Genomic DNA, 24,471 nt, shown 5'->3' with positions numbered 1-24,471 from the left:
CTGTTTCATGTCTCATATCTTTACCCCAAGTGCTCTTAGAGCCCCCTACCCCAGCTTCTGTGGCATTCAGTTTCAGTTAGAAAATGCTGCCTGTTTGTAGGATAAGTGAATTATTCATGCCTACAGAAAATGATGATAATTCCATCCTTCGAGAAAGGGGAGACTGAAAGCACATCATGTGTGAGTGTTCACAAAACAAGCAATTGATTGACGAAAAATTCTCAGAACTCTTATTGCCCCTTTTAGATTTCTGACTCCAAACCTCTTTGCCTCAGAACAGGAAATGAAAACCCCCTGCCTTGGCTCTCCTCTTGCAAAGTGCCCTCAGAAACATTCAGTTGTGCAGTGGAGCTGTGATCCCCTGCCCCAGGCAGCAGCTGTGGCAGCACAAGCCCTGCCGGGGGGCTCCTTCCCCCCACCCGTCTCCCCGCAGCGCCCTGGGCAGCTCCCCGGGCAGGCTGAGTGCTGAGCCTGGCAGGCAGCAGAGTCCCATACCCGGCACACAGCCCCTGGGGCACAGCAGGGACCCTGCTCTGCAGGACAGCCCTGGGCACCCGTCTCAGCTGGAGCAGAAAGCTTTTTCCACAGTAAAGAAACATGCAGTGCCTGCAGTCAGATCTCCTATGGGATGTCCCAGTTATAGTTATCCCTTAATTAAAAGCAGCTCATGGTCAGCTGTGAGACTTACCTTGTCATGGTCTGTGAGCAATGCTCCTGCAGTGAGCTCACAGCCCGCTCACACCACACACATACTGCAAGTTCTCTCCAATTTCTCTCCTCTCCTTCTGTCACCTGCAGGCTGTGCTGTGCACAAGAGCTGCTCCTGGGCACAGCACACAAGAGCTGCTCCTGGGCACAGCTGTCTCTCTGCAGCCCTGCACACTTTTATGAGCTCCCTGTGTCCCAGGAGCCTGGACAAGCAAGCAGCAGGTGATGTCATTTTTATCCTTCCCACTCATCTCCCCTGACACATCCCTGGGTCTTCATGGCCAACAGCTCCTGAAAGACAACAGCATCATAACTGTGCTTTCAATTAACCACCACATGTCCAGTGGTCAGTGACTGATTGGAGACATATGGGGAGTGCTCCCAGAGTTCGTTTGACAATGCACAAAGGGCACCCAGACAAGGAAGGCGAGGTTTGGACTTTCCCTGTGCAGGGCAGTGATCCAGCTGAGGCAGTGCAGGAGTCTCATCCCTTGACAGAAATCCTGGAGCTGAAATGGGATTCGGCTCCTTACACACCCACAGGAGCTGGGATTCCTCTGGTTCAGTTCAGAAGTGCACAAGGAGTTGCCTGCATGTGAGCTCCTGCTTTGAGTCCTCGGTTCTTCAGCTGGGAGGCAGTTGCTCACACACAGACACTGGGTGATGCCCAAGGTGCCTGGGCTGCTCCTGATGTGTGCCAGTGCTTGTAAACCGTGTGGGAAATCCCTGAGACAGACACCTCCTTCATGGGCATCAGCCGAGGGCCAGAGAGGGGATACACACTACTCCCACTGCCCTCCAGATTTCTCCATCCCTTGCTCTTTGTTCAGTCAGATACCTCCCAATTATCTGTCTGATTTCTGACTTTCAGGGGGATTACTGGAATTTGTTCCATCTCCCCAAAGTCTGATGGAATGTGTTGTCAACTCCTTCGCTGTGATTTGATCTATCCCTTCCTATCTATTCTTTTTCTTTTTCTTCTTATACTTTTTCTTTTTCTCAATCACTGTCTCTTTTTTATTAAGGCACGAAGTCTGAAAGATGTTCATTAATGTCAGTAAAAGTGAAAAGCAGAGTTGGAGACAAAGATAGAAATCAATGAGAATGTGTTAACCCATCTCAATGTGTGAAATACTCACAAGTCCTGATCAGTTTTAAGATACCTCTCAACTACCTGGCTGATCTATCCCAGGGAGATTACTGGAATTTGCTCCATCTCCCAGAGTTTGATGGCCTCTGTTGTCAACTACTTCACTGTGATTCAATCTATCCTATGCTACCTCAGTATAAATCATTTCTTTTAAAAATATTCCATAGGAAAGACAAACTTCAATAGATGCAGCTTGAACATGGCATGCAGTTGATCACCGTGTTTTACTGTTCATTCAATTGCATCACCTTTCCTTCCATTTGCTGGCCAGATTAAAAAGAGAGATCTTTCCTTTTCCATGTGCAGCTGGTTCTCTGAGGAAGCCAGTGGGAGTTGGTGCAAAGCAGTTTTAACACTGAGCGGATGAATGCAGAGGAGAAGAGTGATGTGAAGAAAAGTGATGCAAGTCCCATAGGTCCAATGTGAGCAGAAATCATGTGGGGAGGTTGAGAAGGACCTTTGTCAACACAGTAACAGTACAGAACTCATTGGGACATCCTGGATTGGTATCAGTTGCACAGTGCTGCTTTAAAACCAGATATAAATAAAGAGAAAATAAATTTATAATGGATTCTATCTCTTTAATCTCTCTCCAGATATCCCTCCTTTTTGCTGAACAAGTTCTGATAACCTGAAGAAGATAACAAGATGGCATAAGGCACAGGAGATTCTTTAGGTTATAATGGTCCCAGGGTGCATTTGATGCTGAGTTCATCAGCCTCCAGTGCAGAGAGAAGTTTGCACAAAGTGCTCAACAAGACAAAGTCAGAAGTAACAGTGAAGTTTCTTGGAGTATTAATGGGCCCAGTGAGGGCCATTACCAAGTAAGCTTCCCAAGGGACTTGTTAGAGAAGATAACTGGAAGCCATGACTACAGGCAGGCAAAGGCACTGGCATGCTAAGAAACCTCTCCTTTGCCTTACGAAGCAAACAGGACAAGCCCTGATTACAAGACCAGTGGTAGAGAGATCCTGTCTCTCATGTTGGCTCCTGGCATTTCCTGGGGCAATGGGTTGGAGGTCCGTATGATGTTAAATGAAAGACATGGGGACAGAAGATCCCAGGCTCTACATGTGGTGCAAGGACGCTGTGAGGTTCATGTCCCATATGAGACCTATGTTTCATTGCAGGATGTGAGAAGGGATGTGAGAAGGGCCCAGTCTGAACAAGCAGTCAATCCCTGTGAAACTCTGAACTTCACATCTCTCAGTTCCAGTGCCCTCCTTTGCACATTCTCCCAGAGTTTGAAGTCCTTTATGTTCTGTGGTGCCCAGAAGTGCACCTAGTGCTGTTAGTGAGGCAGTAGCAATGCAGAGCAGAGAGGGATGATCCTTTCCCTCACCCAGCTGGCAATAAGTTGCTTCATGCACTCCAGGGGACTGTTGGCTTTCCTGGCTGCCTGGGCACACTGCTGACTCACATTCAGTGTGATGCTGACCAGCACCCCAATCCTTTCCAGTCAGACTCCTCTCCAGTGTCCCATATCCAGTCAGTGTGTATGTCCAGTGTTGCCCCTACCCAGGTGCACAATCAGGCACTTGTTCTTGTTATACTTTATGCACTTGGTGCTTAGTACCAACTGGTACCCACTTCTCTGACTTGTCCACATCTCTCTGCAAGTCCTCTCCACCCTCAGTGGAGGCAACAGCACCTCCTCATCTGGTCTCATCAGCAAACTTGCTCAGAACGTCTTCTAGTCCTGCATTCAAGTCATCTGCATAAACACGAAAGGAAAGTGGCCCCCAAATGGAACCCTGGGGACCCCGACAGTGACCATCTACCAGCCTGATGGAACCCACGGACTATAATCCTTTGGGACTGACCTACTGGCCAACTGCTCACCCACCACATTGTGTTTCTGTCTAGCCATATGCAGAACATTCTGTCCAGAAGGTTGTTGTGAGAAACAGTATCAAAATTTCCACTGAAATCCTCAAGGATTACATCAACTGGCTTCCCTTGGTCAACTAAATGGATAACTGTGTCACAAAATGAGCTTAAATTAAACAGGACCTTCGCCTCACAAACTTGTGTTGGCTGCGACCAATGACAGAATTGTCCTTCAGCTGTTTTTCCATAACTCCCACCATCATTTTCTCCATAATTTTACCAGTCTCTGGACTGACAGGTCCATAATTGCCCATGTCATCTTTCTTGCTCTTCCTTACAACGAGACAACATTTGCCAGCTTCCTGTCAGCTGGCATGACCTTAGACTTCTATAGATGCAATTGAAATGAGAGCCCAGAGCACACTAAGGTGTCATCATTGAAAGAAAGTAGATGTGCCATAGCTTTGCAATGCCTTGAACTCCAGAGTATGCCACAAATGGAGCAGAGGGGAAGATCTGCCTCTTCTGTAGTGAACTCATTCATTTGGTAAGCAGAATAACACTACCTGATACATGGGGACTGTGTCTCTGCTCTGCTCTGCTCAGCTCACAGGGCAGAGGTTCAGGGTGTTGCTCTCATGTCAGTGCAGGTAAACTCACTTTAACCCTTTTTCCTCTGTAAATGCTTCCTCTATTTCTATGCTCAGATACACTTCCACATTCCCTCAAGTACACTTCCATATATCATTAACAATTACACTTTCTTATACCATCAAAACAGTTTGTCAAACAGTACGGTTCTTCAGTTCACATAAACTCCCTTAATACAGTCTGTATTCTTCAGCTATAAACACTGTGCCACAGAACCAGCACTGATTGAACCACCTCCCTCACACACTTCCTCGCAAGCAGTACATAGTATTACATAAATGGGTTGACACTCATTGGTCGGGTGGAATGTACACCTCTCCTCAGGACCATCTTACTAATCTACAGAGTACAAACTCCCGTCTTTTTACATACAAGCAGAAACTGCATATGAGTGGACAGACAACAGTCTTTCACTTTGTCCGTGTCCAGCCATTTCCCTCACAGGAGGAAGGAAACATGGATCGGGACTCGGCACTCACCCTGCAGCTGTTCTGTGTCTCACTCACACCACACTCACTATGACATTTAGATCAAAACCCATGGTTAATTCATACTACACAATGATGACAACATTTTCCAGCTGGAATCTTAATAACACTCATACTCTGGTCGACCAGTTGCAAACGTTAATGTTTTTCCCAGAGTCGGCTTGACACACGGTACCAAACACTTAAAGCAGATGATAATATTGAACAAACAACCTATAAGCCCCCTGATTACAACTTGGAGAACCCAGGCTACCATTTGACAGGCTATCCACTATATCCCATACCCGTAGGAGACACCAACCTAGGTCCCTCCTATTGCCAACCACCTGGGAGAGAGTATTTGTTCTTGTTTCCATTCATATGACATACAGTTCCCTTTCATACGAACTCACCCAAGGAGTCTTCCTACCCCAGCTGGCAACCAAAGCCATGAGCTCACCTCCCTGGGAGTAGCACGTATGGCTGTAAACTGTGTAGGATGTCTCCTCAAGACATATGGGCTCCACTTACCATACACATACCTGGTCCACCTATGGGTGGTCCTTGTCTGTCCCTGCAGTGATCAGGTGAGGAAGGGAGTCCTTCAGAGAAATCTCAGGGTGCGCCAAAAGTGTCTCCCTCTCAGATGGTCCTGCAGCAAACAGAGCTGGTGCCACCTGGGCTGCCAAATTGACTACAGGAATTGAACTCTATAACCTCTATAACTGATACAGTCTCCCATGACATACTTATACCAAAGTTGAGGAAGTATGGGATAGATGAGCGGACAGTGAAGTGGGTGATAAGGAGGTTATCAGGAGTACCCAGCCTGGGTTCACCAAGGGGAGGTCGTGCTCGACCAACCTGGTGGCCTTTTATGAAGATGTCACTAGCTGGGTGGACAGGGGGGGGGTGGTAGATGTAGTCTACCTTGATTTCAGTAAGGCTTTGGATACTGTCCCCCATGACATCCTTATAACAAAGCTGAGGAAGTATGGGATAGATGAGCGTACAGTCAAGTGGGTCGAGAATGGGCTGACTGGCAGAGTGCAGAGGGTTGTCGTTGGCGGTGCGGTGTCTGGCTGGAGGCCTGTAACTAGCGGCATCCCCCAGGGGTCTGTACTGGGTCCAGTCTTGTTCAACGGCTTCATCAACGACCTTGATGGGGGATAGTGACCACCCTCAGCAAGTTTGCTGATGACACGAAGTTGGGAGGATTGGCTGACACTCCTGAAGGCTGTGCTGCCATTCAGCGGGACCTGGACAGGCTGGAGAGCTGGGCAGTAAGAAACTGAATGAGGTTTAACAAAAGCAAGTGTTGAGTCTTGCACCTAGGGAGAAATAATTGCATACACCGGTACAGGCTGGGAGAAGAGCTGCTGGAGAGGAGCTCTGCTGAGAGGGACCTGGGCGTCCTGGTGGACGACAGATTAACCATGAGCCAGCAGTGTGCCCTTGTAGCCAAAAAAGCCAATGGCATCCTGGGGTGCATTAAAAAGAGCGTGTCCAGCAGGCCGAAGGAGGTGATCCTCCCCCTCTACTCTGCCCTGGTGAGGCCTCATCTGGAATACTGTGTCCAGTTCTGGGCTCCCCAGTACAAAAAAAGACAGGGATCTCTTGGAAAGAGTCCAGTGGAGGGCCACAAAGATGGTGAAGGTCCTGGAGCATCTCCCCTATGAGGAGAGACTAAGTGAACTGGGTCTGTTTAGCCTTGAGAAAAGAAGGCTGAGAGGGGACAGGATCCAGGTTAATAAATACCTGAGGTGTGGGGGTCATAGTGGTGAGGCTGGTGTCTTTTCAGTAATGCGTGGGGACAGGATTAGGGGTAATGGGATGAAAGTACAGCATAGGAAGTTCTGCACTAATGTGTGCAATAACTTCTTTATGGTGAGAGTGACAGAGCACTGGAACAGGCTGCCCAGGGTGGTTGTGGAATCTCCTTCTCTGGAGATATTCAAGACCTGCCTGGATGCCGAGCTGTGCGACGTGGTGTAGGGAACCTGCTTTGGCAGGGGGACTGGACTCAATGGTCTCTGGAGGTCCCTTCCAACCCCTACAATTCTGTGATTCTGTGAATATCATTGGGGTGGTTTGGATGGGGAAAGACTACCCCTTTGAATGACCTTTTGTCAGGGCATGTCCTGGGATTCCTAGGATCCTCAAAATGCAGCACTGCTTCTGTCACTGAGAAATGGGGCCCTGTGTGGGACAGAGGGAGGGTCCATGAGTCCCTGGCCCACCTGACTGAGTATTTCCATGGTCTTAGCAAAGACATACTTACAACTTGAGAATGACAGTTAGCTGCGTTCATGGTGGCATGGCCACTGCTGATGGCCTTGAACTGTCTAAACATAACTGAAGAGGCTCAGGCTGATGCAAATCAGCTATTGAATGACAGTGTTGAAAAACTGGAAAGACAGGTGGAAGATTTGATGGGGAAAAAACCTAATTCAATCATTCTCCTATGGAAGATCAGGAACATCTCTCTGGAAGACCATGGGGACCCTGTACAGGGAATCTGTATAAAATGGACTCTGTAAATGAAGGCACTAAAAGGTCATGTTTTGAGGTTCCATTTGGACTAGATCTATTTGAGATCTGACTGATTGTAACCCAAAAATGAAAAAAAAACAATAATGCAGGATAGGCTGGTGGGAGTGCCCTGACCAGTGTCCAACCCCCCAAACCCTGCTGCCCATAATACAGCAGCTGAACTGTTGGATATAGTACAATGGTTTAGACAGAAACCAAGAGAGCATGCCAGCATAGCTGCTCTGGTTATGGGACATGGAGGCAGAAAGCGCTGTGGTGAATGGACTGGAAATTTCAAAACTGACATACATTACTACTCACCCTGCCCTCAGGCAAAGACTGTATGCTCTGTCCAACATAATGAGGATAGCCATTTGATCAGTGAATGATTTATGGCTGTGTGTCTTATAACATGGCCAAATAAGAATGACATACCATTAAATATCAGCCTGTGGTCCTCTATGGAGGACTAACAAAATTATATTAGAGAATTAGGCATGAAAGAGGCAATCTATGAAGATGATTTTGAGAGCCCAGTCAATGAATTTTTCATCAGGAACGAGGGATCTCATCCTACAGCCATCACCTTTACATCAGTATGGGTCTATGTTATCCATACTGAACCCCCCAGTGGCCCTCAGGTGCTGTAATACAACAGGCTGCCCAATTGATGGGGAGACAAGAGTGCCTATGGCCAGATGCAGGCTCTGAATGGTGGTGGAAAGGTCAGAGAACCATCTGCTGCCATGACTTAGGCGTCCAGCCCCTAAGGTAATCCAGTCTGGACCCATTAGGGTCTTGAGACAACAAATGTTTAAAGACCAGATTAGAGCAGGAGTTCAGTTTAAAAAGATCAATGGACAGCATAATCAGGAAAAAATATCTGTTAAACAGGCCCAAGCACTGAGTATTTATAGTCCAACCTTTTCAGCTAAACTAGATGTGAATGTAACTCAAGAAGGGTCTGGATGGGGGCTCTGGCAGAGCCAGAGTTCTTTGTGAACCCCTATGAGGTTTTGGTCACAGGTTTGGCATGGAGCAGAATAAAGATACATCACAGTTGAAAAGCATTTATTGGCTGCCTATTCTACACTACAGGTGGTAGAACCAGTAACTCAGGTTTCAGAGGTTATCGTTAAACAACAAGGCCAGTCCAGGGGTGGGTAAAAGATCTAACACACATCTCTATGATGGGGGTGGCCCAATCACAAGCAGTGGTGCGCTCAGTTGTTCTGCTTGCCTGCTCCTCAAGGAGTTAGGAGAAATCTATGCCTGCTGCGTGTTCGAGTGCGTGCGCAATGCCATGTGGAGGGCTTATCACAATAAAGATTGGCGGATTTGCTGCGTAGACCGGTCAGAACTCAGATCTGCGTTGTGCTTCCTGCGGCACCAAACGCCCAACAGTGGCAGTTCCGTGTATTGGCCAGCAGGTGGCAGCAGAGACCACGGAAAGAACGTCTGCGGGACAGACCCTGGGGATCCGTTCTCTTTTGATTATAGGGGAAGAACACAAAGATGGAAGAGGAGGAAAGGGGATAAAAAAAAGAAAAAAAGAAAAAATCAAACCACAGCAAACAAATAAAAACTTCTCCAAACGTAGCAAACGTGAATCTCTGTCAATAAATAAATGAGTAATTGAATTGATGTCCGTTTCCCCTCCGCCCCCCGCCCCCCCCCAACTTCTGAGATGAAAAACCACCTGGTATCAATTGGACAGATGCACACAGTGAAGCCAGGGATGGTCTGAAACGCAAAGCAGCTGAGCAGCTTTTAGAAGGAAACAGAGTAGTAACAACTTCTGTACCTACATTCACCACTCTGAGATCCTGTCTGGGTCACCCAAGGCTTGTAAATAACCACTGGGTCGGTTCTGATGTCGAGTGATTTGTTGTCAGTTCTCTCATGGTTCTCCGGTCAATTCTCCGGTGCCAGGATCTGCCACAGGGCATTCTGACCACGGGCATCATGTTTCTACGCTGCTGCCTGCATTTAACAGGCAATGGGACTGCCCAGCATGTGCAAGGCAGCACCTCTTTCACACCACCAGAATGTTTAAGGCTGTGGGGATTGTTGTTAGCGTTCCAGTAACACTGAGGCTATAGATACCCTTAGGATTGACATTACTATTAGCATTACTTTGATGGTGCCCTATCTGGGTCACTTTCAGGGGGTGTCAGGAGTAAGGCACAGTGTCAGGAGAAAAAGAATAGACTCTGTTACTTTATAAAAGTGATAATAGAGAGAGTTCATTGGAAAAAATACAACTCTTAAATAATACAAAGCATGCTTCTGATTGGATGCAGGCATCATCTGGGCTCTGATTAATATTACTCTTAAGGTAAAGATTATTGTTACCTTAATGATTGTTTTTTGGCTTATGATCAGGGTAAAGGTTCCTTTTGCTACAAACTTCTAGCATCATTTTTGTTGTTACATTTGGAGTTAGGGACGATTTTAGAATCAGGGTAAAGGTTAGGATTAGAGTTACATTGGGGGTTAATGCTGTTATCTTTACAGCTCCTGTGAGGGTTGGGGTCTGGGTCAGGTGTTTAAAAAATGAAATGAAAAAAGAATTAAAAAAATATATTGAAAGCTTCAGATTTCCTTAATCTTTGTGGAAATCATATAATGTGCAACTCAGATCTACCTCTTTGTGCAGTGAGTGCCTGTAAATTTGCTGGAGCCTAATATAATATGGCCTTCTGCTTTCTGCTAACTCACCTTCATTTCATTTTCATTAAATTTGCTTGGTAGTCAGATTTTGGTGTGTGGATATTTTAAAGCAATCTAACTGACATTAGCAAAAAATTAAAAATAAAATTAAAAAAAAATGCACAGCAGGATCGTATCAATTTTTATAGATAAAATAAAGAAGAGCAGTTTCCCTTAGTTTTCTGTGCCTCTTTACTTTCTTACCCTCTCCCCTTGTGTGAGAAACTCTCAAAGTCAAAGATTTCTAGTTAGGCAAAGATGGCAGCGATAGCAGCAGTGCTTATTCATTATTGCAATACTGCGCGCACATCCCCTATTGGCAAGGGAGAAATTGCACACCAGTCAGTGAAATCAATTCTGTTCTATGCCCTAAACACAATGCAGGTGATGCTCTCACGGCTCTCATTGGTTGAGCATCTCAGGCTCACAGACTCCTCGAGACTGTTGCTAGGATTCATTTCCATATAAGGTCAATTACCAACCTCTTGTTTTTAGGTCTGCTTTGTACTTTTCTGTGGAGAGAGAAGGGCAATGTTTCCAAAAGTCAGTACATTCATTCTGTCCTGTGCTGGGCTCTACCCACCCTGTGTATTTATCTTGTGCTTGTCTCAACTCTCCCCATGTCAGAACGCCCCCAGTCTGAACTTAACTCTGTTCAGCAACTTTCTTGGTGGAAAAACTACTTATACAGCTGTTTTACAAGAGGGTTATACATTCAGTTAGGGCCTACACTATGTACTGAAAATACTGGAAACTCCCACTGCAAAAACACAATCTACCTCTCCCATCTGTGCAGCCTTGCAGACCCAGAGCACGCCAGGTTATTTCTGCTTTCATAGCATTTGCATGCTGTAGGGTGAGCAAAAGGTTCTGCTGCTTGATTCTTCTGCAAGAGCTGCCTACCGGCAAATGGTTGCAGGGATGGAGGATGTGACAGAAAGCATTTGTCTCCACAAGAGCATAGTTACATTCAGTGCAGAGAGTGTAAGAGTCAGGTTGGTGTGGAAAAGCACTGACACGCTGGGGATGATGCAGTGCTCACATGTCTAACACTCACAGACACTACTGGCAGAAGGATGGTGCTGTGTTGTGCTTCTACCTTTGGCAGCCCCTGGAGAAATGCTGTGGCACACAGAACACCTTTGTATTGCACTGACTGCTGCCATGCAGCATGGATTTAACACACCAAATCCAGAGGAGCATGACTGCATCTAACTGCCCTGAGAAAAACTACTGTAGCTGAAGAGATGAGGAGGCAGCTGCTCATCTGCAGAACAAGCAGCACTGCCAGACATTGGGCCAGGTGAGCACCTCCTGCTGCAGCGTGATGATGACAGGGCTGGAGATGATCTGCAAAGCTAGCTTAAAAGTGGGAGACATGAGTCAACATGGCAGGAGGACAGAGGTGTTAGGGAGCAGCCAAGGCATCAAAGAGTATCAAAAGGCTTTGAAAGGTATCACAAAGTGACAGCCAGGAAGGCTGGGATTATCATGAGCAGCAACCTGGATGCTAGAGATTATTTGCTCCCATACAAAATGGTAGAGATCTTGCTGCAGACATCCCAAAGCCAGGCAAAATGGGAACCCAGAGCTCTGCCTGCATGAACCCCACAGCCAGAGTGTTGCAAGCTGAGCTGCCTTGCTGTTTGTTGCATTCATCCCAATCCCTGTGAATGAAGACTCGGAATGCAGTCGAGGTGATGACTGAGCATGTAAGTGACTTAATTCAATAAAAGACAGGAGGGCTTGAGAGGTCAAGGGTGAAGATGGGACTCCTCTTGTCAAGATGAGAGTGGCTCAGAGCTGGTGCTGCTGCCTGGTGCCTGGGACTGGCAGCCTGACTCTAAGTCCCCATCTAAGATGCTCAGCTTCACCTCACTGATGCTGCCCTGCTCCTGCATGGTGGTGCTGCTGCTGGGGCACTCGGGCTGTGCTTGGGATGGGCAGCACTGCAAAGGCGCTGGGTCACAATCCAGGCAGGTGACTGTGGTGTCTGGCAGGCTCAGGTCAGGAGCTTCAGCAGAGCCAGGAGATATGAGAGCATGAACGTGGATGAGCCCCTTGTGTCCATCACTGATACCATGTGAAAGGCTGTCATCCGAATTGCAGCGATTCGTGCTTAAGAAGAACTCCCCATTGATGGAAACACACTGCACATCACTACTTGGTTTGGATCTTCGGGGTTGACAAGGGATCGAATCACCTAGGAAGGCATAGAAACACAAGGGTTAGTGTCAAACGTTTGCAAGTTGAATCATGAAAGGTTGTTGATACTTGGTAATAGAGTGGCGTCAGGAAGAAGCAAATAGGCTTCAAGCAACAGAGCCACTGTCTTGAAAGTGATCCTCATGCAGGTCCAGCTCGTGTGTTGTTTCACTGTAATCCACTTCTTTGGGTCTACCTAGTGGGCAGCAACACTCGAGCTGTTACTGATATCACTGAAAAGAACTGGAGACAATTGTTCTATTCCTAAGAGCTTCAAGATGCCTAGAAGCACAAATAGAAACCAGCAGTATTTCATCACTTCACCAAAAGGAAGGTCAAACACCTGAGCTGTGAAGAGCAGTTACAGAACCTATGCATAAGATCACACCAGACATACTTTGTTCTAACAACAGTTATGGCACATAGTCCATTTCCTTCAATATTCCCAAAATGAAATGATGTGGAGCATTACAGGGAAAGAAACACTGCACACAGACACTATGTCCCTGATTATACTCAAGCAGCAGACTTAAAACAAGTCAGAGTTTTTGATTCCAGGATATTTCAGGACCTATCATGTGTGAAATTCAGTTACACAACAGTGCCCAGGTGCCTGCGTTTCAAGCAACTTTCAGATCACAGCCATGTAAAATAAAAACAAATTCAGTGCAGAAATAGCAATCCTGTACCTTAATACTCATGAGATTATCCATTTTTTACTGCATTCTCACTAGGTTCTAAAACTTGCTCATCCCAGTTCACTTCAACAAGTTCCACCAGTTCAAGCAACGCAGTTCTGAGATCCTGTGTATGTTATGCAGATAGAATTGAACAGTGCAGAAATAATCTCTGACAGCTTTAAGAGCTCCGTTCTGCTTACAAACTCTCAGTCCAAAACTATTCTGAGTTTTAAGGAAATGAACACCTGAAGCAGTTGGATCATCTGCCATTTGCTGCATTCTGCTTCTTGGCATCATGATTAGCACAAAGGGTTTTCTGCTGTCCTGCAGAGATGGACAAAGTCCTGCTTACAAATGGACCAAGTTCCAGTGTACAGCAGAGTTTGTACCAGACTAACAAGCCACGTCATTCAATTCATTTGCTCAGGTTGTTATGCACTCAGAAAGGAAACAGAACTAACTGTTGAATTCTGAAGGTAATCTGTGGGGTCCTGTAGAGAGTGTTTTTTACAGCTAGTTAGCTGAGAAGGGTCGTAAACACGGTGCAGTTAATCAAGCAGCCATAACACCTGCAAGGACAGTGAGAACATCAGGATGCCCTGTGATGGTGAGAAACTAGCCATGGTTCTAGGAACTCAGCAAGGGAGTATCTTTCAGGGTGATAACAACAAGCTGTTAAGATACTCGGGGATGGTATGTAATTGGGAACCAATGATGAGCTCCACTTTTGCAATATGTATGAGCTAGTTATCAGTATTATAAAGGTACAAGCAGCCAAGGAATAAACGAGATTCGCTGATCATGTCAATGACAGGTGTGGTCGTCTGCTTTTCTCCCGCCGTTCTGCAACATCGTTGTTGTTTAGTGTCACTGGGTTCGTTAAACTGCTGTTCATTCTCAGATCATTGGTTTTTTTTCATTTTTTCCCTCCTAGACCCATTCACAATCTCCCTTCCCTTCCCCTCTCGGCCGCGCCGCACTGCGCTGTTAGAGACGGGAGGTTCTTTGTTCCTTCTCTCCCTGGGTTTGTTCCCACTGTCACCGAGTGAGCTCTAGAGAGAACTCCGTGACACAAACTCATTGCAAAGTCTAAGCTAGCAGAAGCGTCACCTCAGTGTATCCCAGAAAAAGAACAGCGTTGAGATTTTAATTGGTTTTGGTTTTTTGTTTTATTGGGGGTGGGTTGTTTTTTGTTGTTTTTTTAGGGTTTTTTGGGGTTTTTTTTGTCTTTTTTTTTGTTTTTTTTTTTTTTGGGGGGGGGGAGGGGGGAGAGGTGGAGGGGTGCGAGGGGAAGGGAGAGGGAGGGGACAGTTGTTTGGTTGTTTTTAATATACAATAAAGCTATGCAGTTCCGCTGTCAGTCGCCTCAGAGAGTTCCCGAAGGAGCTCAACCACATTCTGCTCAACATCGAGTTGTTCCATTGAGTGGAACAATGGTAGTCTTGCAGATGGAGCAATGCAGGAATTCTGACAGGATCTCCAGGTGTATCCAGTTCATCATCTGAAAGCTCCGCAATCAAATTGGAAGGGACCAGTCCTCTTGTGCCATCTGTCAGCTCTCCCTGAAACCAGCCATTCTCACCCACATCTCCAAAGACATTACGTTTTGTCCATCAGTCAGAGGAAGCTCGTTTTCTGGGTCCTCATTAGGACCCTCAACAGGAATGTAGCTGTGTCGAGCTAAGAATCTTCAAACTGCTGGTGATACCTGTCCTGGAGAATGCAGGATGAAGGACAAAAGCTCTGCTCTCACATTCAGGGCCGTCCTCTGACAGAAGGCAGCACTCAGGACTGTTCCCAAGGATCTCTTTCATGGCTTTCAGTTCAAGCTCCTGGTCTTCCAGATGACCTTGAAGACTTCGGGCCTCTTCAATGGCAGAATGGAACGGACTGGAGCTATTACGGAGATTCTTGTTTGACTGGGTCAGAGTCTGTCTCGTTGCCTTCCCCAGCTCCATCTGCTGCTTCTGCTGCTCTCTTTTCCCTCTTGCGCGCTCTGTAAGAATGAGTTTCAGAAAGCACTACTCACTGACAGGAAATAAGGGGAAACTTGAAAGACTCTGCAACCTAAGTCCTGGCAGTGTACTGCCAGCGGCTGATTTGGCCGTCCAGGATCCTGGCACCACAAATGCTTCATTGCCAAATGCAGCAATAAGGTGTTCTGGGGAAAGGCCAACTCACAGGTAGTCTTTGAGCACCCATATCACAACACCAACGGCCAGCACCAGCGCAGGCAGCAGCATCGCTGAGACCGTCACCGGAATGCGGCGCTTCCGCACAGATGTGTGAGCAGCAGCCTCTGTGCTTTTGCCTGTGTTCATCCCTGGAAGAAATGAGACAATGTCCCACGTTACCTTCAGCTGCGCTACAGATAATCTCTCAGTGTGCTTTATGGACCCAAGAGGTCATTTTGTCAGTGGGTGCCTCCGTCTCTGGTGGGAAGCACCGGAGGACAAGAAGGATTGCTTCCACCTCTCGTTGGGTACGGAGAGGCTGCACAGGCACTACCCGTGTCCTCCTCTGGGCCGAGAGCTGGGGCTGTACTCTGGGGTCTGGGCATGGTCCGTGGGGAGAGCTACAGAGCAGAATCCCTCACGCTTTTCCCGGCATGCGTGTCCTGAGCTCCCCCTGTGGGACGCCCCCCAGGCTGAAGGTCAGGCTTCAGCCAGCACAGGGCACAGCCAGAGCCAGCCCAGGGGAGAAACACTCCTGCTTCTTTTACATGTGCTCTATGCTCACACGCTCAGGTCTGGCTGCTGACCTGGTGTGCAAGAGCTGGCAACAAGAGCCTGCAGGCACGCAGTGACTCTGGTTTGTGACACCGTATGATCATGGGACAGAAATTACCTGGCATGCCGGTTGGTGCTGCCTGCATTCCTCTGTCCGGGACAGGCAGTGTGGGATAACTGCCTTCCTGCAGCGCATCCGGGACGGGCAGTGTGGGATATCCACCATCCTGGAGTGCATCCCACTCACTTTGTTGGTCCGTTCCTTTAGAAAGAAAGCAGGGCAATAGGATTGGGATGTCACGTGCCCTCATCAAAAACTGAGCCTCTCCAATCCCGAGCTCAGGTAAAGTCCAGCCCCCCCCCAAGTACACTGTGAGCCCCTCTGTTACCCAAGGGCATTTGGGCCCTCCCAGCTATTGGACAATGCTGACTCCCTCACACCTCTTGAGGAATCAGCTCCTGTGCAAGGCCCTCACATTCTGTGCTGTCACCAGCCCGTCACAGCCAGGTAGCTGCAGGCTGAAATCCAAGCTCTAACACACAGTCCAAGCCTTCAGAAATAGCATCTCCACTTCATTTCCAGCATTAGCAAAGGCAGCCAACCCTGCTCGGGATGCTCCTCCTGCCTTGAACTTGCTCAGCTGCACGGAGGGCTTTGGATGAACAGAAGCACAGCGCTTGCCACTTGCTGCCATCTGGGTGCCAATGACTGCACAAAGCAGCTCTGACAAGTAATGGTTGTGCTGGGGGAGCAGCTGCCTCTGGGTCTTGGCTGGATGCAGACCATCTGGCAGCAGACCAGCTCTGGTGCTTGACAGCACCTGCAAGGTGATACATGGAACACGGCTGCAGCACGGCTCTGACCCATCCCTTCCTGCTGTGCAGACTACAGCCTGCCCACACCTGTATATCACACCTCAGCTTCCCAGGTCCCACAGTGAACAGACTGAAGTATACCCACCACGCTCTGCCTTCTCCATTTCCTTCAGCAGTCGCTTCAGGAGACGGGATGAGCCCTGAGAGTATTTTCCTCGTTTGGATTCATCCTCTTCTCTTTCCGGACCTTAACAGAATGTATGAAGTTAAATATCATGTGCATGAAGATCTGAAGATCAGCGGCGAGTCAGCCAAGTCAGTGAAGACAGAGTACTCACTGCTGGGATTCCAGCTGGGCTCCAGCACAGGAGGAAACCGATGACCGGGCAAGGCCCACACTGGGGGCACTTCTGCAACCAAAGACCCATGAAAAGTTTTAGTCACACACTACAGCATCAACTGAGTAGCAGAGCATACAGGGGGCAGGGCCTGCAGACACAAGTGTGATCAGACACAGGTGAGGAGAGCTTCCGGCACATGTGGGGGCCTCCTTTTCCCTGAGTGACCTGTAGGGTCTGGCGGTGGTTGGGGAATGCCACAGCCCAAATACAAAGGTCTGGGCTCCCTCAGCTGCAGAGGGGCAGCGGTAACCTTCCCACTGAAACGTGGCAGCTCTCCGAGAGAAAAAATACTCATGGCTCATCTGTGCAAACCCTTCCGGGCACAAACAGGCTTGGAAGACATGGAGAGGATCTCCAGTAAAATTGCACCCAGGTAAACCATGAGAGCATGAACGTTTCAGCCTCCAAGGAAACAGACACTCACAACTTACCCCTGGGTTGTCCCCCAGGCACAGGCATGAAGTCCGGATCCAAAGGAGCATCCGGAAAGGGAGCACGAAGCTCATCATCTAGAATCAAGAACAGATGAGATAAGTTCCCACTTATATACACTATATGGTGTGATCTCCTTCTCCCTCAGTAACTGGATGTGGGGCATGGGAGAATAACTCAGGTCATGATTTCCAAAGTTGCAGGGTGGACGGGATGACCCGTAGGCTGGCACCTGGCAGCGTATGCAGTGCTCTCTCCGGGCCACGTGCCACATCTCTCACAGATTACGTGGAAGAAGATGCAGCCCCCCAGGGCTTTCTTACTGGGAGGCCTCTGATGGACAGCAAGGTCACACTGAGGCACTGGAGGAAAGCACACCTGTCTCTTCCCCTGGGCTGTGGACTGGGGCTCTGGCTTGGAAACTGGGGAGTGCCATGAGCCTGAAGCAGAAATGCTCATGCACGCCCAGCACGCCTCTTCTGAACTCTCCCCGGGCATCTCCCAGGATGAAGGCTGTGCTGCAGCCAGCAATTAGCAGAGCTACAGCCTGGCATGGCTGGAGCCAGCCCTGGGGAGCAGCGCAGCCACGGGCTCTTGCCCGGCTCCTGCAGTGCTGCCCATCACCCCCTACCCAGCAATACCCCCATGGAAGGCAGGCCCCAGGCAAGTGTATTACAGGGCCGTGGGGACACAGCCTGACTTCTTGCTCCCAGCGCTGCTCAGTTTGGGTCCCATCTCTACCCACTCACCTGCTCCCCGTGCTCGCCACGGAGCAGCACAGCTCTCCTGAAAACTCATGGCCACCAATAGGAGGAAGAGGACAAGGCAGGCAGGGTCCATGGCCGCCCCCACACTTGCACCACGCTTCCAACATCACCGCTGCAGCCACAGTGAGTGTCGCACTGAGCCAAGCCTGCGGCCAGGCCTTGTGAGCTCATGACACAGCTCAGCACAGTCATAGGATGGGTCATTGTCACCTCACATCTCTGTGATTCCGGGTGGTGGCTCCCCGCAGGCTGCTGCTCTTGTGATGCACTGCACCAGGGCTGTGTGGGGCTGGTGCTTACATCATAGAAATGCAGAATCATAGAATGGCTTGGCTTGCAAGGGACAGTGAAGAACTCAGAACCCCAGCCCCACTGCCTCGGGCAGAGATGCCACCCACAGAGTCTTGCTGCCCAGAGTTCCATCCAGCCTGGCCTTGAACACCTCCAGGGATGGAGCATCCACAACTTTGCTTGGCAAACTTTTGCAGAGCTTCAACAACCCCAAGAAGGCATTATTTCCAGCCTGTTGCACCACCTCAGGCCACAGGGGTAGTGACGCAATATGCACAGGTTATCCACGCGTGTGAAACGTGCTGCAATTAAGCAAGCCAAGCGGATAAATCCTCTCCAGTGTGGAGGATGATGGCTGAAATACAAACACGGAGAAGCTGACCTTCCCACAGACCCACCAAGTCAAGTGTCATGTGCTTACATTTTTGTTGATAGATCTGCAGTTTCATCTTTTTTTGATGGCTAAGGAATTCCCCTTTCCTGCACCAAGTGTATTTCCCACGTGTAACGTGCTTCCAAGCCTGATTTTAGTAGCAGATATTGAAGGCTTGCTAGTTGGCACCTCCCATCCCCAAAGTCCCAGTGAACTCACCCACTGCTGGCAACTGGATGCTTGGTGGCGAGAGAACCATCACCTATAGGATCCCACCTGGGTTTCCAGAAACTGTTGCACATTTGGATACATGGCGATAAATACTGTGTCCATACAACACCCTCATTGAATCAGAGCCTGCCACCTTCCTACAACCAGGCAAAGGGCGCAAAGGAAGCTGAACTGCTGAACCAGGCACCAATGGGGCTTACGTGTTTGCATCAAAAGACAAAATACCAAGCAGAGAGCGTGGGAATCAGATGTTGTTTCTGAAGCAGAATTAAGATTAAAAAAATTGATTTCACAGTCTGACATCAACCCTCCTCCACCCCTCCCATTCCCCCCCCAGAGCACCCCTCCCTTCCTTCCCTCTTTGTTTAAAGGAAACAAGGGGCCTTGGAGAGCAGGAAGGATGCAGATAAGGAGTGAGACCTCACGGAAGACATCAGGCAAGGAGGAGAATAGATGTTGTAAATACCAGAAGAGGAGTTGCATCCCCTGATAAGAACAAGAGGGGGTCTGCATGCTAAACAACTATTGAATATGTATCAGAATTCTGAGAAATCATTGACTATGTATGAGATGTACCTATATCTGTGTCACGATTTTACAAGTCCGTGTGCAAGTTTGGTGGAGCTATCCCCCTTGCACCCAGCGCTGGAATGAACATACCTGCTTTATAACCCATCTATGTGTTATAGAGTTTGATTCCACAAGTCACTTACACCCCATATTTTCCCTAACAGCCACACTGGGTTATCTGGATTTGTTACACTTATCCATAGTTGCTGGCAGATGTTTCTCTCTCTCTCTGTCTTTAATCCCCACACAGCCCATCTTCCCAACTGTGAGTTTCGGTTAGGAGGTATGCACCCATAGGGTCCATGCCCTGCTTGTAGATATTTATCCTGCCCAGCCCCAGGTGCCCAATCTGAGGCAATAGTTTCACATCCCTAATAGGCACAGTAATATGAGCCTGGGTGGTTACAGTATCCCCTCCCTGGGTTTGAGCTTAGGCAAAAATAGTAACCCTTTTGGTTTAGACTGGGCTGTATAGGTACCAGGTCACACAGGGATGTAAGGAAGCTTGGTGTGGGTGGCGTTGTGCTGCTATACAAAATGTGATCACTGTGAGAATCCCCAAGTACCAATGGATACCCCTAAGGCCCATCTTTCTCCACAATTCACTCCTCTGCCTCACTCGTCAACTGGGTTGCAACCAGCTACGAGGGGTTTTTTTAGTTCTTCTCAGCAGCAGTAGTGTTCTTCAGGGGAAGCCTTTACCTGGAATACCCATTGGGCTTGTTGCAGTGTGAGTTTCAGGTCGTCACTCCCGGGAGCTACCTCCCACTTCTCGTCACCGATGGGTCCTTTAACACGGCTGGCATGAGTCCATCCTCTCTCTGCAGTTCGAATAGCTGTTTCTGCAGTAAATAAAACAACCTTCCCCTTGTGGTGTTAGTGTAGCTTCTTTCCAAGTTTTTATTAGGACCCCATCCCCTGCCTGTATCCTATGGATTGCTATCTCCAATGGGGACTGCTGTGCAGTCAGATCCTTCTTGTAGTTCCTTGCACCCATTCATTAATTGTATAGGATTTTAATTGATCATCTTGTAAATGGGGGTGACCAAGAGGTATTTCAAGATTATAGGGCATACCATACAGCATTTCAAAAGGTGAAACCCTCAGATCAGTTCTGGGCTTCACACATATATTTAACAGAGCTAACAGCAAGCATTTCATCCAAGATGTCTTAGTTCCTATCATTAATTTTCTAAGTTGTTTTTTAATTTCCCCATTCATTCGTTCTACTTTACCAGAGCTCTGAGGGTGCCAAGGAGTATGATATTCCCATTTAATCCTTAGAATTTTCATTGTGTCACGTGTAACCTTTGACACAAAATGAGGTCCCCTGTCAGAATCTATTGATTCTCTAATTCCATATCGAGGAATTATATTTTCTAATAGTACCTTCACTACTGTTTGTGCTGTAGCCCTTGCCGTAGGGAATGCCTCAACATAGTTTGTAAGATGGTCTACAATCACTAATAAATATTTATATCTCCCAGTTTTAGGGAGTTCAGTAAAGTCCAACTGGATCCTTGCGAAGGGTCGATAAGCCAATTCTCGCCCTCCTGGGATTCTTTTTCTCATATTCTTTGCATTCACCCTCCAGCAAGTCATATATCCATTAACAATCCCCTTTGCTATGTTATATAGCCCTGTACACATATAATTATTGGCAAACTGATCCACTAAGGCCTGAGTACCCCAATGTAACATGGAACCTCGATAACACCCTCATAGCTACTGATTTTGGTAAAACCACCCATCCATCAGGTAATGTCCATTTTCCCATTTCATTTTCCCAAATTCCCATTTGTATCATCTTTTTCCATAGTCATGCAACCACGCACACACGCGCGCACACACTCATGCACACACACACGCACACATGCACACAGGCACATGCACGCACACACGCACACACACACATGCACACACGCACGCACACACCCACACGCAAACATACGCACACGTACACACGCACACACACACACATGCACACACACTTACGCACACACGCACACACACACGCATGCGCGCACGCATGCACACATGCACACACGAACACGCATGCACACACAAACACGCACACACATGCACAAAAGCACACGCACACACACACAACGCACACAAACACACGAACACACACACACGAACACACACGCACACACACGCATACACACACACAAACGCACACACATGCTCATGCACATGCACACGCACACACACGCGCGCACACACACACACGCACACACACACGCATGCATACGCACACACACACGCACGCATACGCGCGCACACACGCACACACACGCTCGCACATGAACACACACAAGAACACGCACACATGAACACACACACACACGCACACGCACACACATGCACACACGTGCACACACACACGCACACGCACACACACACATGCACACACACGCATGCACACACACACATGAACACACACGCACACACAAACACATACTCACGCACACACAGGCACACACACATACACGCACACACACAAGCACACACGCACGCAAACGCACACGCCCACACACACAAACACACACCCACACACACACGAACACACACGAACACACACACGCACACACATGCACACACGCACGCACATGAACACACACACGCACACACGAACATGCACACGAACACAAACACAGAGAGACACGCACACACGTACACGAACACATACACACACACACGCGCGCACACATGAACACATACACACGCAAACACACACACGCACACACACACGCACAAACACACACGCACACACGCACACACACACGCACAAACACACGGAAGCACACACACACGAACACACACACACGCACACGCACGCAAACGCACACACACACGAACACACACGAAGCCCCACACACGCACACACAAACATGCACGCACACACACACACACACACACACACGCACACACACACACAAACACTCACATACGCACACACACGCGCACACACACGCACAAACACACACGCAAGCACACACACGAACACACACACACGCACGCACACACACTTATGCACACACGCACACACACGCGTGCACGCACGCACACATGCACACACGAACACGCACGCACACACGAACACGCACACACGCATACACACGCACAGACACGTACATGCACACTCACACACAAACGCACACACAAACACACACAAACACACACACACGCACACACTTGCACACTCGAACACACACACACACAAACACACACACACGCATACACACGCACAGACATGTACATGCACACTCACACACAAACGCACACACACACGCACACACGCACACACAAACACACACACATGCACACACGAACACACACACGCAGACATGAACATGCACACGAACACACACACACGCGCGCGCACACACACACACACAGACACGCACACACGGACACGCGAACACATACACATGCACACACACACACACGCACACACACATACGCACGCACACGAACACACACGTGCACACACAAACATGCACACAAACACACACACACACGCACACGCACATGCACACACGAACACACACAAACACACACACACACGAACACACACACACGCACACACACGTGCACACACCTACATGCACACACACACACAAACACGCACGCACACACACGCGCACAAGCACACGCACACACACGCGCGCACACACACACACACGCACAAACACATGAACACACGCATGCACACACACGCACATGCTCGCACATGAACACACACACGCACACACACACACACACGCACACACACACATGCACGTACACTCACATGCACTTTCACACAAACGCACACACATGCACGCACACACACGAACACACACACACACGCACACAAGCACACGCACACACACAAACACATGAACACACGCATGCACACACACGCACACGCTCGCACATGAACACACACACGCACACACACCCACACACACGCACACACACACATGCACGTACACTCACATGCACTTTCACACAAACTCACACACACGCACGCACAGACACACACGAACACACACACACACGCACATGCACACAAGCACACGCACACGCACACACACACACGCGCACACACTCACGCACACAAACACACGAACACACACACACACAAACACGCACACACATGCACACACACGCACACACACACGTGCTGTGCTGACTTCCAACATCACTGTTTTTGATTAGCACAAAGAGGGCAGAAAGCAGTAAGAAAGGCTGCCTTCACTCTGGGAGCTGCACCAGTTTATCTGTGGATAAAGACATGTATGATTCTCTACAACCACATCATGTATTGCTTGTAGTTTTGGACTTGGTTCCATTTGTTCTTTTCTGACCATCAGTAGAAGAGTGCAGCTGCCAGCAGAACTGCCTTCAGCTAAAAGGGAATTGCTAGACCACCCTGCTGCTAATGTTTGGCTCCAATGCATGCATACGCTCAGAGCAGTGTAGAGCAGCAGTCATTTCTGGCTGGCACATTGTCATCTCAGGCCTTTGAGCACCTGAACACCATTTATTTAAGGTACCAAAGTTACTTGTTGCATTCTGCTAAGGCTGCTGAGCCTTAGTAAACTGAGGAAACCAGAAAGTTCTAAGATGGCTCTTCTGCAGCACCAAGAAAGACTTGTTCAGTGAAGATAGTCTGGACATAAATAAGTACAGAAAAGGTGCAAAAGCCTATCACAGAATTGCAGGGTTTGGATGGGACCTCAAGAGATCATCAAGTCCGCTAAAGCAGGTACATCCAGATGGGTCTAGAATATCTCTGTAGAAGGCAACTCCACAACCTCTCTGGGCAACCTGTTCCAGGGCTCTGACACCCTTACCATAAAGAAGTTTTTCCACATGTTTTCATGAAATGTTCTGTGACCAAGTTTTAGGGCACTGTTCCTTGTCCTATCACTACAC

General features: G+C 48.4%; 1 protein-coding gene across 1 annotated transcript; it reads right to left on the bottom strand.

The window, feature by feature from the left end:
* Positions 1 to 16,224: 16,224 nt before the first annotated feature.
* On the bottom strand, positions 16,225 to 17,812 carry LOC146758629 (uncharacterized). The gene is made up of 4 exons (XM_085514597.1): positions 17,313 to 17,812; positions 16,819 to 16,890; positions 16,626 to 16,727; positions 16,225 to 16,485 (listed from the first exon to the last, which is right to left on the bottom strand). Exons 1-4 carry the CDS (start codon positions 17,338 to 17,340, stop codon positions 16,250 to 16,252), a joined length of 438 nt encoding a protein of 145 aa, XP_085370723.1. The 5' UTR covers positions 17,341 to 17,812; the 3' UTR covers positions 16,225 to 16,249.
* Between the last annotated feature and the right edge of the window lie 6,659 nt (positions 17,813 to 24,471).

This window comes from Coturnix japonica, chromosome 13, assembly GCF_054131305.1.
Source record: "Coturnix japonica strain WE chromosome 13, WE-NBRP24, whole genome shotgun sequence".
Taxonomy (NCBI): domain Eukaryota; kingdom Metazoa; phylum Chordata; class Aves; order Galliformes; family Phasianidae; genus Coturnix; species Coturnix japonica.
Note: the sequence above shows the minus strand (reverse complement) of the source record. Positions and strands in the feature narration are given on the sequence as shown.

What these genes read in the sequence shown, in the direction of transcription:
- LOC146758629 (XM_085514597.1), bottom strand. Translation starts at nt 17,340, where the DNA reads ATGCCTGTGCCTGGGGGACAACCCAGGG. An exon ending in GCCTGGGGGACAACCCAGGG is followed by an intron (nt 16,891 to 17,312) that starts GTAAGTTGTGAG and finishes CTTTGGTTGCAG; the next exon opens with AAGTGCCCCCAGTGTGGGCC. An exon ending in GCCCAGCTGGAATCCCAGCA is followed by an intron (nt 16,728 to 16,818) that starts GTGAGTACTCTG and finishes CATTCTGTTAAG; the next exon opens with GTCCGGAAAGAGAAGAGGAT.